General features: G+C 41.0%; 1 protein-coding gene across 1 annotated transcript in view; it reads right to left on the reverse strand.

Annotated features, from left to right (window-relative positions):
• Positions 1-3,221: 3,221 nt before the first annotated feature.
• The window catches only part of LOC149447892 (protein phosphatase 1 regulatory subunit 14A-like), a 56,193-nt gene continuing 45,994 nt past the window's right edge, over positions 3,222-13,420 (reverse strand). Inside the window, exon 5 of the mRNA XM_089652018.1 lies at positions 3,222-8,432. Coding sequence (XP_089508144.1) covers positions 8,322-8,432 — 111 coding nt within the window. The 3' untranslated portion in view covers positions 3,222-8,321. The remainder of the gene's footprint in view (positions 8,433-13,420) is intronic.

The following is a 13,420-nucleotide window of genomic DNA, read 5'->3' on the forward strand; positions in this document are numbered from 1 at the left end:
ATGGCTGCAACAGGTGATGTCATTGATTGATAGGATGCCAGCAACTAGAAGTTTGTAATGGTGCACAATGAAAACCTGTGGCTTTGTGTAACTGAAAGACAGACTCCCAGATTCTACTGCTGGGAAAAGCTGATTATTTAGAGGCAAATCAATATGTTAAGCTATTCATCTTCTATGCACAAAGGGGAATCTTGCTTCCCTGGAAATTGGCCAACCTTCCTACCCTAGCTGCTTGGAAAACCACCATCAGTAGAGTCCTCCCCCCCTATATAAATTGACCTATGAGGGTAGGAATTGCCCAATTATTATTATTATTATTATACAGGATTTATATAGCGCCAGCAGTTTACTCAATGAAATGCAATAAAATTTGATCAGCATGTATAGTCCAGAATACTTAGATATGTGACATAGGAGCATCCTTTGGGATATTCATCAGTCGTCCTTTTGCTGTACTCTGGTCAATTCCTTTGGGCCTGGCTCAGTGGATTCACCAGAGTATATTTTCAAAATATTCTCTTTCTCCTATCGCCTCTGCTCCCCCCTTATTCATAGTACATTTCTCTTTACGTAAATGATTGAGATCTCCTTAGTCCTACTGAGATCACCCGAATGTGCCTTAGCCCCCTTCATGAACTAAAACTTTGATGAAATGTCATAACAAGCTGTTTTCCCTTGATCTATGGTACATTGTTACACTCAGCATGCAGTATTGTTTGTATACTTTGCTGTACATATCAATAAATTTTTTTCTGGGGGTAAAAAAAAAAAAAGCAAAAGGGGACACAATGCTGGATGAAATCATTTCCCAAAATATGTCAGTGCCTGATGGGGAACCAGTCTCAGTGCTCCCTATCAGACTTCACCAACCCAACTCCACACTCGCCCACTACCATGCACTGTCAATCACAGGCAAATTGGATCTGTTTGAAAATTACTTGCTTAGTTTCCAATCAGGTTCTGCCTATCCCACTACTAAACCCCTCAACTATAAGCCTGTGTGATGGGCACAGTAGCTGGGGATAGAGCCTAGTCATACACTCCAGCCTGAGTGTCACCACTTAAGACATATTCATGTACCTGTTCCTGGTACATGCAGTGTGTCTATGACACTCTTTTTGAATTAATTCCACTATGTTCTTTCTGCAATAAAGTATTCTTTATTTTACACTGTACACTGAACTGCACATGCACATGGACATGTACTGGGAACAAGGATGAATTCTCATACGCATGCATTGGAGTTACATCATCCCAACATCACCAATCTAGATGGCCTAAGAGCCTGAACCTGAAGGAAGCAGGTGAAAAGATGTTGATGTGATCAAGGGACTTTGCGAATGTTGCATCGCTAGAGCAGAGTTGAATATACTGATTTTAAGTGGAACTAAATCCTCCAATCCTTTACAGCTAAAGAAGCTGCCATCTTATCCTTTTTATGATCTGCAGTTGCCATGGTTTTGCACATGTGATCACCAGCCATTTGATGGTTTAGCAGATCAGTTGAAAGCGAACATAAGCACACTAGTCACTGTGACAATTATCATTCAAAGCATTGTCTTGAATGTACGTAACTGTTTTGGGAAGTGGTAACATTGGTGGGACTAGTTTCTCTCTAAACAAACTTTCAAGCACTCAAATGGTTTGCTGTTGTAGCGGTTCATGCAGCCTAATAGTACATTCAGATCTAAACAGAGGCCAAGATGGTTCTGTATTAAACTGTAAAGGATAGGGAGTTTAGTTCTGCTTTAAGATTGTTCAGTAACTAATTTCCTGGATTTGTCCAGCAAACCGATTTTCTGCACTCAGATTATGGATAAGGGTTAATAAATATAATGCCACAATAAATCAGAATTCAGTTACACAACTGTTCATGGCTATTCAATGCAATGATCTATTGTCTATGGGGCACTATCAGGCACTGTTGGCCAAGTATTGAAGTGCAAAGCAAGCCAGCAAAAGAATGTGTTCTCAGGACCCTTGGGGAAAAAAAAAAAAAGAAATGTCCCTCGGTCCAGCAGTGTCCTCACCACCGCTGGTTTCACCGGCCATCTTCTCTCCCTGGTGCCGGCATCTTCAATGTGGGCACCTGACTGTGACAGCTTGCGGCTTTCTTCATAGCCGGGTGCCCACTGCACATGCGTTTGAAGTGCTGTGATTTGTGAATGGTCCTGTAGTGTTCTGGGACCTGCAACGTGTCCCAGAAGACTACGGGAAAGGAGGGGGCAGGACAACTTCTGATTGCCTAGGCAATTGCAGTGGAAGTGGGAACGGGTACCTGTCAAACTCGGGTAACCACTCCCCCCCGCTCCCCAAAGGTGCCAATTCTTAATGGGGAGCGGGGGACAAAGGCTTAAAGCGGAACTTTTGTGTAGAGCTCTGCTTTAAAGGAGTTCTATGGTCAAAGCATAAAGGTTTCATTTTATAACACCAGTATTGTAATAACAATACAAACAATAATTGCCATTGACAGTTTAATATCATTTTATTTGAAAATCTCCTTTCAATGTTGAGTTCTGCCTGTCTGCTGGCCATCTCTTTCCACAATCTCTTGGATTCCCTGCATGCTTTGCAGCTTCTCCTCTTAAGTTTTCTTTCAATTTCTAAGGACTACATATCCCATGGTACCTTGCTGCCTGCAAGCAATGATTCTTGTACTAACTCTGCCTCCTGAAACTCCTCTCAGCACCTCTGTAGTTCAGAAGGCAGGCTCTGTTTGACACAGCAGTGCCTATTTACAGGGTATAGTGAATACATGTCACAAAATTCAAGACTGTTCTGATGGGGCAAGACTATGTCTCAATTAGCAGGGGATCTACTCAGAGATCCCCTACAGATCAGAGCATAGTGGGTGGATGACACATCCGTTTCTGCACAGTTTATGCAGAGTGGACACGGACAGAGCCTGCTCTGCTCTATGGGAGTATATGGACTTGGCTGTTAATTTACAACCAACTACTACCCTCCGATCCAATCCGCCTAAATAAAACATGTTTTTATTTTAGTGGACTGGATCGGACCTGGAGGTAGGCAGGTGTAAATGGATGCCAGTCTGTTTCCACCTGCATGTCCATTGGAAAAACTGGCAGGTGGAACTGATCGGACCCGCCGTGTAAATGGGGCCTAAAGGGAGTAGGCACGAAATAACTGAAACTCAATGTGGAAATGAATGTAATGGTTTTACATGTTGACCATTGAAACACTTTAACAAACTAAACATGTAACAAGTAAAACATTTTTATTAAGTAAAGCAACAGCATAGCATCCAAGTTATTTCTCACATGAAAAAGTAACAAATGTTATAAATAGTCTGAAAGCTTCAAAGCTGTGTAACAAAACAAGGTGGCAGTATCAGTATGATAAGAACCCTTTGTAATCATGGAACATGCAGATTGGGTGGTGTTCTTATTTTACAAGCTGTCACAAGGTGAGCAAAATAGACAGATAATATTTTACTGCTCAGATGTGAAACTGTGAATTATAAGTGTCTTTAAAAAATGCCAAGATGGTTTAATAACCTTGTTCAAACTTATTTGTATATACAAGTCTGTAAAAAAGAAATGTACAAAAACCTAAAAAAAAGTCAATATAACCTGTTTCTTTAGCTCAGAAAGCCAGAGGGTAAAAGGGGAAATGCCCTCTGGGCCAACACTGGGGTGAAGACAATGCCCTTCAAGATCCACTTGCTTAATAAAGAAGTAATTTAATTGATGTCACTGTCCCTATAGATATCATTTCACTGTTACAGTTCTCACAAAAAGGAATAGTAGACTACCTTCCTTGTGGAAGATAAAACTGATGAATTCTTGCTTCAACCTCTGCATTCTTGCCATATGTTCCTCTTACAAGAAAAATCAGATACACTGCTACTGTGAAGCATTCAGCATTCCTAAAGAAGACTGTTCTACACTGGATTTTATTAGGACTGGTTCATATTAGGAAGTAATTGAGACTTGATGTAAAGAAAACTGTGTATTACATCCATTGATTCGATTGGATGACCTAATCCCTAACCAACTTTACATTTACCTACTGGCATCCAAGCTAGCTGTTGTCGGAAACCTGCTCTGGAAGAAATAAAGAGGCTGCTACTGCTGATCACTTTCTGAGAATGCTAGCTGCCCGGCTGTCTTGCTTTAAGGAATGGTCAGCAATAGAAACCTACATACTTCTCTTAGTGCCTTACAAAAAAGAAACATATTGTAATACTTACTCCCCAACAGCAGCTTTATTAGTTTCCTGCCTATTTCCCCCTTTTTGTCTGGACAAAGCCACTGGCTGTCCTTGCCTGGAAACCAATGCTAGGTTCACATCTGTGTGGGTGATTACTGCTGCACGACCACCCACACAGAAAAATGCAGGAAATGTGTGGCTGCCATTAATCTAAATGGCAGGCCGCACACACTGGAAATCTCTCCTGCACTGGGAGCAGCACTGCACTTGCACTCCTGATTCAATTACTAATTGAATGGATTGTTTATGTTTGTCCTCAAATTTATATAGTTTTTGTAAAACTAAAAGGGGATTGTAAAAGCAGATTGAAGAGAGTATGGCCAGCATAAAGTAGTATTAAACCCTCAGAATTTTTTTTAGTTTAACACACTGAGCACAATAAATCAAACATTCCCCAGCAAACTTTTTGTTGAAATTGTTACCCTGACACTTGCAATTTCAATACTGCTAGCTCCTGCTTATTCAGTGCTGCGTCGCTGAACTTCTGCTCTTCACAGGAAAGAGTTAACTGTGGACAGAGCGGTCTTGTGCCAATCTGTTAGTTTGGAAAATGAAAGGGGGGGGGGGGGGAGCAGGGGGTATCTTGCCATCTAAGGTTACAGGGCTGTGTGTTTCTATTGATGCACACAGTGTAGGGTGACACAGCTCTAGTACCAGCTTAAACAATAACATAGGTGAGGATTAAAAAATAAAGAAGCTTGCCGAAATTGTTATATTATTTTCGCACCCTCCCAGTGCGGGTTCCCCCTCATTTTCTTCGGTTGCTTCAGGCGAAGTTTATGCGTTTTATCTGGGCCAATAAGCATCCCAGAGTTTCTAGAAATACGCTCTTTGCTCATAGACTCCAAGGTGGTCTTGGGGTACCCAATGTAACTAAGTATTATCAGGCGAGCCAAATTGCCCCGCTGTCTATGTTGCACGCTTCCTCCGACGTTCCTCTCTGGGTCCTGCTGGAACTACCTAATTGTGCCCCTATCGCACTATCGACACTTCTATGGCTTCCCCCTGCCCTGCGTCCTACGGCGCTGAGTCCGATGTTGCTCCATGGCCTACGAGTCTGGGACTCAGTACGTTACTCCAGTGGTCTGATGTCGCCTTTCTTGCCCTTGCTTCCAATCGTTAATAACCCTCTTTTCCCGCCGGGTCTAGATCACCCGAGGGCATTTTCTTGGTGGGTGGCTCAAGGTTTCTCACAGGTGCAACACTTTTTGATTTTTCGGTCCTTTCCCACCTGGAATGTCCTCCGGGAGTCTCGGGATGTTCCCCCAGCGGAATTTTTTCGGTACCTTCAGTTGCGGCACTGGCTACTCTCGCTGAGGGCCACTTCTGCTTTCCCATATCAGAAATCTGCCTTTGAACGGCTTTGCCAGCAGCGTCCGGGCGCCCCAGGCCTTATCTCCCTTCTTTACGCAGCTTTGAACAGATGCTCGTCGCACACTTCTCTTTCATATGTAGTTCAGTGGGAACGCGACCTGGGAGTGGCTGTGGATCCGGAGGACTGGAATAAAGCCTGGTCACTCATAGCTAAATGTTCGTTTAATACGACCACGCTGGAAGCAGCCTATAAGGTATTGTTTCGTTGGTATTGGGTGCCGGCTCGTTTGGCCCAGGCTAACCCTGCCTGTAGTGATCGATGTTTTCGGGGTTGTGGCCATCGTGGCGATGTACTGCATATCTGATGGTCATGCCCGAGGTTGGTTCGTTTTTGGTCTCGTGTGTTTGGCCTCCTTTTCACTTTGTTTCATCTCTCCATACGCCGGGATGCTCGGTATGCTTTGCTTCATTGCCCCATACCGGGCCTCTTGGCTCGTCAGCAGCGGTTGGCTTCCTATTTGTTTTTATCGGCCACTAGGACAATTGCCCAGGCCTGGAAGAGTCCGTTTGTACTTTTTCAGGGGGTGCGGGATCGTATGACTACTATGATGCTCAATGAACAGATGTCGAGTATATGCAACGACTCTCAACATAAATTTTTGACAATATGGGAGCCGTGGTTGCAATATGCCTTTCCCACACTCCCCCCTGCCAGTATAGGGAGGTGAAGGAGTTTTGTATTGGCGCTCATGGACCCTTGCTCTTTGGTGTGTGTTTTTTTTTTTTTTTTTTCTCTTTCTTTCTTCTCTGCTTTTCTTCTTTCCTTTTCTGTTTGTTTTGATGTGACAGTGGACAGCTGTCTTTAGGTGCGATAATCTGGGTTTCACTGATGTTATTGTAACCTATGTGCCACTGATAGCCCCTGCGCGGGCATACGTTTTGCCTTATTGGAATTAGAGCGTTGTCTGCTCTATTATGCATTTTCTATCGGTGCAATTGATAGCCCCTGCGTGGGCGTGTTTTGTTGCCTCTGTTTTATACTGTTTAAAATTAATAAAAACCATTGAAATACAAAAAATAAAGAAGCTGCATACTCAGTACTCAATGAAATCGGCTACTAAAAGTGCTTAAAAAACTGAGGGTTTAACATCATATTACAATATTTGCAAAGCTAGACCTGTGACTCTTGACTTTTAACCTGTCGTTATGTCTTAATGTAACGCTTACAATTAAACTAACCCCAATACCCTAATGCTGAAAAACACTTTTCGGTTGTTTTGTTTTTTAATGTTTATTTAGAAGACTAGGTTATAGGATTAGCTGCTACCCTTCTGACATGCAGCACTTCACAACCTAATACTTTTGACTGGAGTCATTTGTTTTCTAAAAAGTAGATTTTTGCATCTGGCAGAGTTTTAATAAAATGTACAGCATTCGGAAACTTTCCAGACTCCCTTCCTTGTCTTGTCCCAGAAAAATGATAGCCGAGATCTTACTGGCTGCTATAGGTGATAGCTCTACTCCCTTTCACTAAATTTAGGTTTGCAAATATTAATGATCTAAGTAAGTTCACCCCTACATTTAAGACATAGCATTTTCCATTAGCACAAGCAACATTTCACTCACACACTGGAATGATATAGTGTTCCAATGCTCCTGTGTCAAGACATGCTTTTCTGACAGTTTTAAATGGAAGTTCTTCCTTTAAATAGAGGGACCTAGAAAAGAACCCCATTTTGTATAATAGAAAATAAACTGCAGAAATACAATGATATATCAGGTATATCACGTCACATTGTAGCCCTTTAGTGCTCTCCAGTGAAATACAGCTGAAATAGTCATTTGAACAGTTCATCTGCCAAAATATCTGTTTGGATGCTCTTGTGTTTCATTCAGCCCTGCCACTTTGTGAGCCAACCAGGTGAAGCTATCCTTCACTATTGCACTCATGCAGCATCCCTGGTCACCTGCTTGGGTTTATACAAGAGCATCATTATTGTGTCCTTTTATAAAGAAAATGTTTTTTTAATTTATACATAATTGGGATTTTTTTCTATTTGCTGGAGTTTTGCCTGTAAATATGGCTCTTCATGATTCTTTTCTAAATTTGCCAATTGAGCACAATTTACTGTTATGACCAGGATGGCATTATAGTGTATATAACAGTTTACAGATGTTACAGAGGACTAAACAGATCATCAAGAATTGCTAGGGCTGCACCTTCTGTGCAATTCAGGATCAGCTAATTACTAATGGTTTATCACCAATGTCTAAATACTACACCTCCAAGAGGAATAAGGGAGCCACTGGCATAACCCAACCACAACCAGGAACAAGGAATTGACCTAGTTTAATAATACACCAATGGCTGCACCATAATTCTGAGGATTTTCTCTCTGGGAATAGTAGTCCCATGTACAGGCTGAGCTGTTATTTCACATTCAGTATTCATGTTTCATAAACAGTTTTTGTATTGCTGTATAATACAGGAAGCTCTGTGCCATCAAGTCAAAAGAGGGCTTGGTGATGTCATGTCAACTCTAGCTCAAGCTTCAGGCCTATGATAGAAAAATGGTGAGGCCTTTGGTGAAGAAGCATAACAGAAATGTGGCACACAGGTGTGATCCTATCACAAAAATATTCCTTAAGAAATGTCCTCAGGGTTCACATGTCATGAAATGATAATCTAACACACGAAAATTAAAGTCTCTTGCTTCATTTAAAACTTGTGCTCTTTGACCAATGACCGCAGTTGGTGTTGTGTTCTGACAGGGTCACGCGTGCTCTAGAATTGGCTCCTCGTTGCTGACCTCCAGTCCATTCTTCCTTAAAAGTGTCTGTTTCTGAAGCCCTTTTAGCTTTACCAGAAGGTCTTGAATGAATTCCTGTATACAAGAAAAAAAAAGAAAAAGAAAAAATTCACTATTCATGCTGATACTTATTTTAGTGATGTAATCAATAAAATTTCAAAACACTTCTTTAAAAAAATTACTCAAATTAGATGCAGCAGTTTGGAGAACAGGTGGATAGTAATTGCTTCAAATCTGTAGACTTTGCATAGCTTTCTGTCGGGAATTTTGTCCAGAGATGTATCCATTTCTTACTAAATTCATTTTATAATCATCTCAACACATTTACATAGTGTTTTTTAAGACAGCTTATTCATTTGGTAGAAATTCTAAATGATTCTAGTTTTATTTTATAAGTGATCCATAGGCCCCTTTCGACCAGGCCTTCCGATGCAAATCTCCTGATGATTTTTCAGGTGGACCTGATCGGAAGCTCCATGTTAGATTATAGGTGTGAGGTGGGTCCCTTTTGAGAACATGCGTTTGCACAAAACGCGTCAGTGGGAAGCCTACATGCTGATGTCACGCTGCCAAGTCCATGCGATGGTCCGGCGGCCATCTTTGTGAGTGTTTGTTTTAATATAAAATAGGGTGCAGCGCTATAGTAAACATAATCACATGTGTAAAATATGCATATATAAATACGAATAAAAATGAGAATATCAGTAAAAGTGACTCGTGACAAAATGCTTATCAAATGAATAAAGTGACTCAATGGGGTTTATTTACTAAAGCTGGAGAGTGCAAAATCAGACTCACTTCTGCATAGAAACCAATCAGCTTCCAGGTTTCATTGCCAAAGCTTCATTGGACAAGCTGAGGTTAGAAGCTGATTGGTTTCTATGCAGAAGGGAGTCTGATTTTGGACTCTCCAGCTTTAGTAAATAAACCCGAATGTGTCAAAATAACTTTGTCACTATTTAGTGACCAAAAGTGCATAAATAAAGTGCTGGAAATAGTAATCAAAACATATACTCCATAGTGCGTGTAAGATCCTGGAAGATCAAGTGTGTGGAAGATCATGAAGATTTCCAATAACTGGTGGTCTTATCCAGTAAGGTGGTGATGTGACCAAATGTATAAAGACTGCACACTCACCAGATGCGCAATCAATAAGCGCATTTAGAGATAACACTCTCAGTGGTAAACTGGAGGCCCCTTTAAGGTAGGTATGGTCTGGTCTAATATCCCTCACTGCGCTGTCAGCAATGGCTCTGCCTTTCTCTCATGTAGCTCTGTGGGTGGTGAGAAAGCTCACCAGAAGCACTCAGTGCCGTCAAAGCTGCAGAAGGTTTCCATAATGGGGCAGAGTAGGTTCCCAGCCGGCTCCGGGTACCTCACACACACACACAAGCCGGATCCTCGCTACATAACACTGCATCGCCTGCTACTGCTGTTGCCGGCAAAAAGTGAGCTCAAAAAGGCTTAAAGTTTTTTCACCTTCATGGATTGTATTCATGAAGGTAAAAAACCTTCTGCGTGCAGTGCCCCCCCAGCCCCTCCAACACTCACCTGAGCCTCTGGTTTAAAATGCGGCAGAAAACTAAATGGACATGGAAATCTCAAAAGTCATGTCTATTCGAATCTAATCATGGATCCTATGCTGGTCAGATTGAATTGTGTCCATATAAAAGGAGCCTAAAGGTACCCTTACTCAGACCTTTGCCTTCAGGCTCTACTTTACCTAACACACACTCTTACATACTATTACAGTGTTAGTGAACTGTGATGATGAATGAATGTTATTTGTTCTCTTTTTGTCTGTAGTACACTAATATGTAGTGCCAGCCCCGAAGGAGCCGCTTGGTAACTCTGGGTTCTCTGTTCTGTGCTTGACTTCAAGAACAACCTCGCCCCTCTGGCACACCTGGTTGACTATAAAATCACTGCAAGCATGGATAAATACACAAATGTAAAATACCTTTAACCTGGCTGTGGGTTACTACCAGTAAAAATACACATACCTGTTTAGTGGTAAATGCTCTTAAGTTATTGATACAGGTTAGAATAAATGGCAAATTCAAATTAAAGGAGCACACAGCTGATAGTTTACTCTGTCTAGCAGACTATGTTATAGTCTATGTTAGATTGGCAAAAATTAGATTTTATACCCCTAACTAGATTCAGGTGGGTAAGTCAGTAAATCATCAATAATCAATATTAGTAAACATTAAATGCAATATAAGAGCTGATTCACACATGTGGGGTGTGGATTGAAGCTCAGGTTTCACAGCCAATTGACACAATTTTCACACGACGGAATAGAATTTCAGAACTGATGTATTGTATTGTATTTTCTAACGAAAACTGTATTGATTAAACGAAATTCGTTTCTTCTGGTATTGTATGAGAAAAAATTTTTTGTTCATCCCTTTGGATAATTTCAAATGAACTGTCATGATTGGTTCTCGAAAGTTGTGTACTATGGATCAGAATATTGTACGATTACTTTGAAAGCAGTATTTTTTTGTACAATTATCTGATTGTGTGTATGAGGCATAAATATGTTAAAAAAACACTTGTTGACCCTGCCAGAAAATCCTTTAGGACTGCTAAGCTGTAATATTTTAAATTTTCTTTTGTTTTTAGGTTTAGGTATGCTTTATAGAGACTCTGCTGCTTTGGCCATTCAGGACAAAGTAACAGAGTACCCTTAAAGCCCACCTTTAAACCACTTATACTCATTTTCCTGCACTCCCCTGCAGCTCTGTCAGAGCCGCCAAAGAGTGCTTTTAGTGCTGAATCACTTACCTACTAACAACGCAGCAAGCAACGCCAGAGGTGAGTCAGAACTCATAATCCACATACTTGTTCCAGGTCAGAGATTCAAAAACTACTGAAGCCAGCAGGTCAACACAACCAGGGAACTAGCATTTTATAGATCAAGAAAAGAACAGCAGTGGCCATCTACATATTTCTCAAATGGGTTTCTTTTAAAAGTATTTTTCCTAAAGATCTTTATGTAGCTACATAATACACTTAGCAGTCAGCTTGCTTGTAAAGAAGTGGATAAACAGTTAGAATTTGAAAAATGCTGTCTGGTTGGATCAACTCTTACGGTAAAAAAACAAACGGAAGAATTTTAAATTCCTCTCTACCCTCTAGAAAGGCTACCTTCTTCCCCATACAGCATGACTTGCACATATTCTACAGAAAACGTTTAACTTGAATATTTATAGCAAGTTACATGGTAAAAGTTACAAATCTGGCCATGTGACACCAGCACAACAATGACACCAAAATGAATCAGAGTTGTAAAGAGTAATATTTAGTTCACTGGAAAAATGACATCAGTGGGGGCAGATCCAAATAGAACAGCTCTCAATGAACTGAGTAGGCATTGGATGTGAAGCACTTCTAATAATATGCACTTACTATTGAACAGAGACTTTCCATCAACTTAACACATTTAAATATGAAAAATTGGATTTTTGACTTACCAGTAAAATTGCTTTCTCGAAGTACAGTACAGCGCCCAGAATATTGGTCTTAACCATAGGTTATATGCAGCTACCTTTAGGTGACTGGACACTGGCAGAAAAGATGCAAGAACATCCCCTACGTAACCCACTCTCCCCCACCCCCAGCAAATCTTAGTTTTGTAGTAAGCAATAGGGAGAGTATAAGGAATAGAGGGAGGGACTTGTGTCCTGTACTAAACTCCGAGAAAAGGATTTTACTGGTAACGTACAAAATACCAATTTCTTAGTCATGCAGTATAGGACATGGGTGGGTAAAACGTCAACAGGCCCAAGTAACAAATTTGTCATAAGGGGGTTTGACAGAATTTAGAGAGCAGCTTGCAACACCTTACGTTCAAAAACAGGCATCAAAGGAGTCTTGAGTATCAACCTGGTAGAACAGATGGCTGATGCTGAAAATCCCATGAAGCATTATTTGAACTGGTAGGTTTAGACCATAAATTTGGGTGATGACTTGTCTAATTCACTTTGCAATGATGGCATTAGAAACAGGGAGCAGAGCCCCCCCCCCCCAAAAAAAAAAAACCTTTAGAAAGGACAAAGAAGGTATCCAATTTTCAAAAAGAGGTTGTAGCCAAGAGGTAGATTTTAACAGCATTTGCCATATCAAGACAGTGAAGGAAAACTTCCTTGTAATGTTTCAGAGTCGAAAAAATGAGCAGAAGGCTATATCCTGGCAGAGGTGGCAGTAGCAAACCACCTTAGGGAGTGTTATGCCTACGAAATGTGTTGGTCTTGGACCCTTTGTTTCTTGGGTAATTTTTACAATAAAGCATCATTGCCCAGATGCCAGGAGCATGAGAAGTGACTGATGTCATTTCTCTAGGCTAAAGGAACAGGGTCACCATCAAATCACAAGACATTAGAATGCTTAAAGCAGATAAGAACTTGTTTGTGGGATAGAATGTGTTTGTGACATCTAGAAATGTTACATTAGACTGCTTAAATTAGATAAGAATTGTTTGTGTAATTAAAGATGTCTACTTGCTTGAGAAGTTAGAAATCATTTAGTTTAAGGTAGATACGAAGCTGATCTGAAGCAAAAGGTGTGATATTCTTAGATAACATTGTTTGTTCAATATAGTGGCTGGGTGTTACTCTGTTATCCTCACAGAGCCTTTCTGCTAGCTCCTCCTAGAGTGAGTGTGGCACCCACCCACTTCAGGAAAGCTGCCAGAAAAAGGGTTTAGAAACAGGGAGCTTAAGCGTAATCAATGGGAGCCTTCCTATGCAGACGAGGACGCTCTTGACTCTGGGACTCTTGCCAAGGTTATATGGGCTCATCGATTAGTCGCGTTTATGGCTTCCCTGTGACCCCTTGTGCATTATGGTTCTGATGGGGTCTGTTCCTTCCCGTCTACCCATCGCTTTGGTAATGTATTAATTCTATGCTGTGACACTGTCAAAAAATGTGTCCATTTCATGTTGTAATGCTCACATTATTATTGTTGTGTGTTATTATGCAGATTGTGAGGACTATATATTCTCCTGTGTGTCGAGTGATAATAAAAGTGGAGGTTTTGACAGTGCAAGAATATTGCA

The sequence above is a fragment of the Staurois parvus genome, unplaced genomic scaffold (genome assembly GCF_062004578.1).
Source record: "Staurois parvus isolate SC_StPar_1 unplaced genomic scaffold, SC_StPar_1.0 ptg000668l, whole genome shotgun sequence".
Taxonomy (NCBI): Eukaryota; Metazoa; Chordata; class Amphibia; order Anura; family Ranidae; genus Staurois; species Staurois parvus.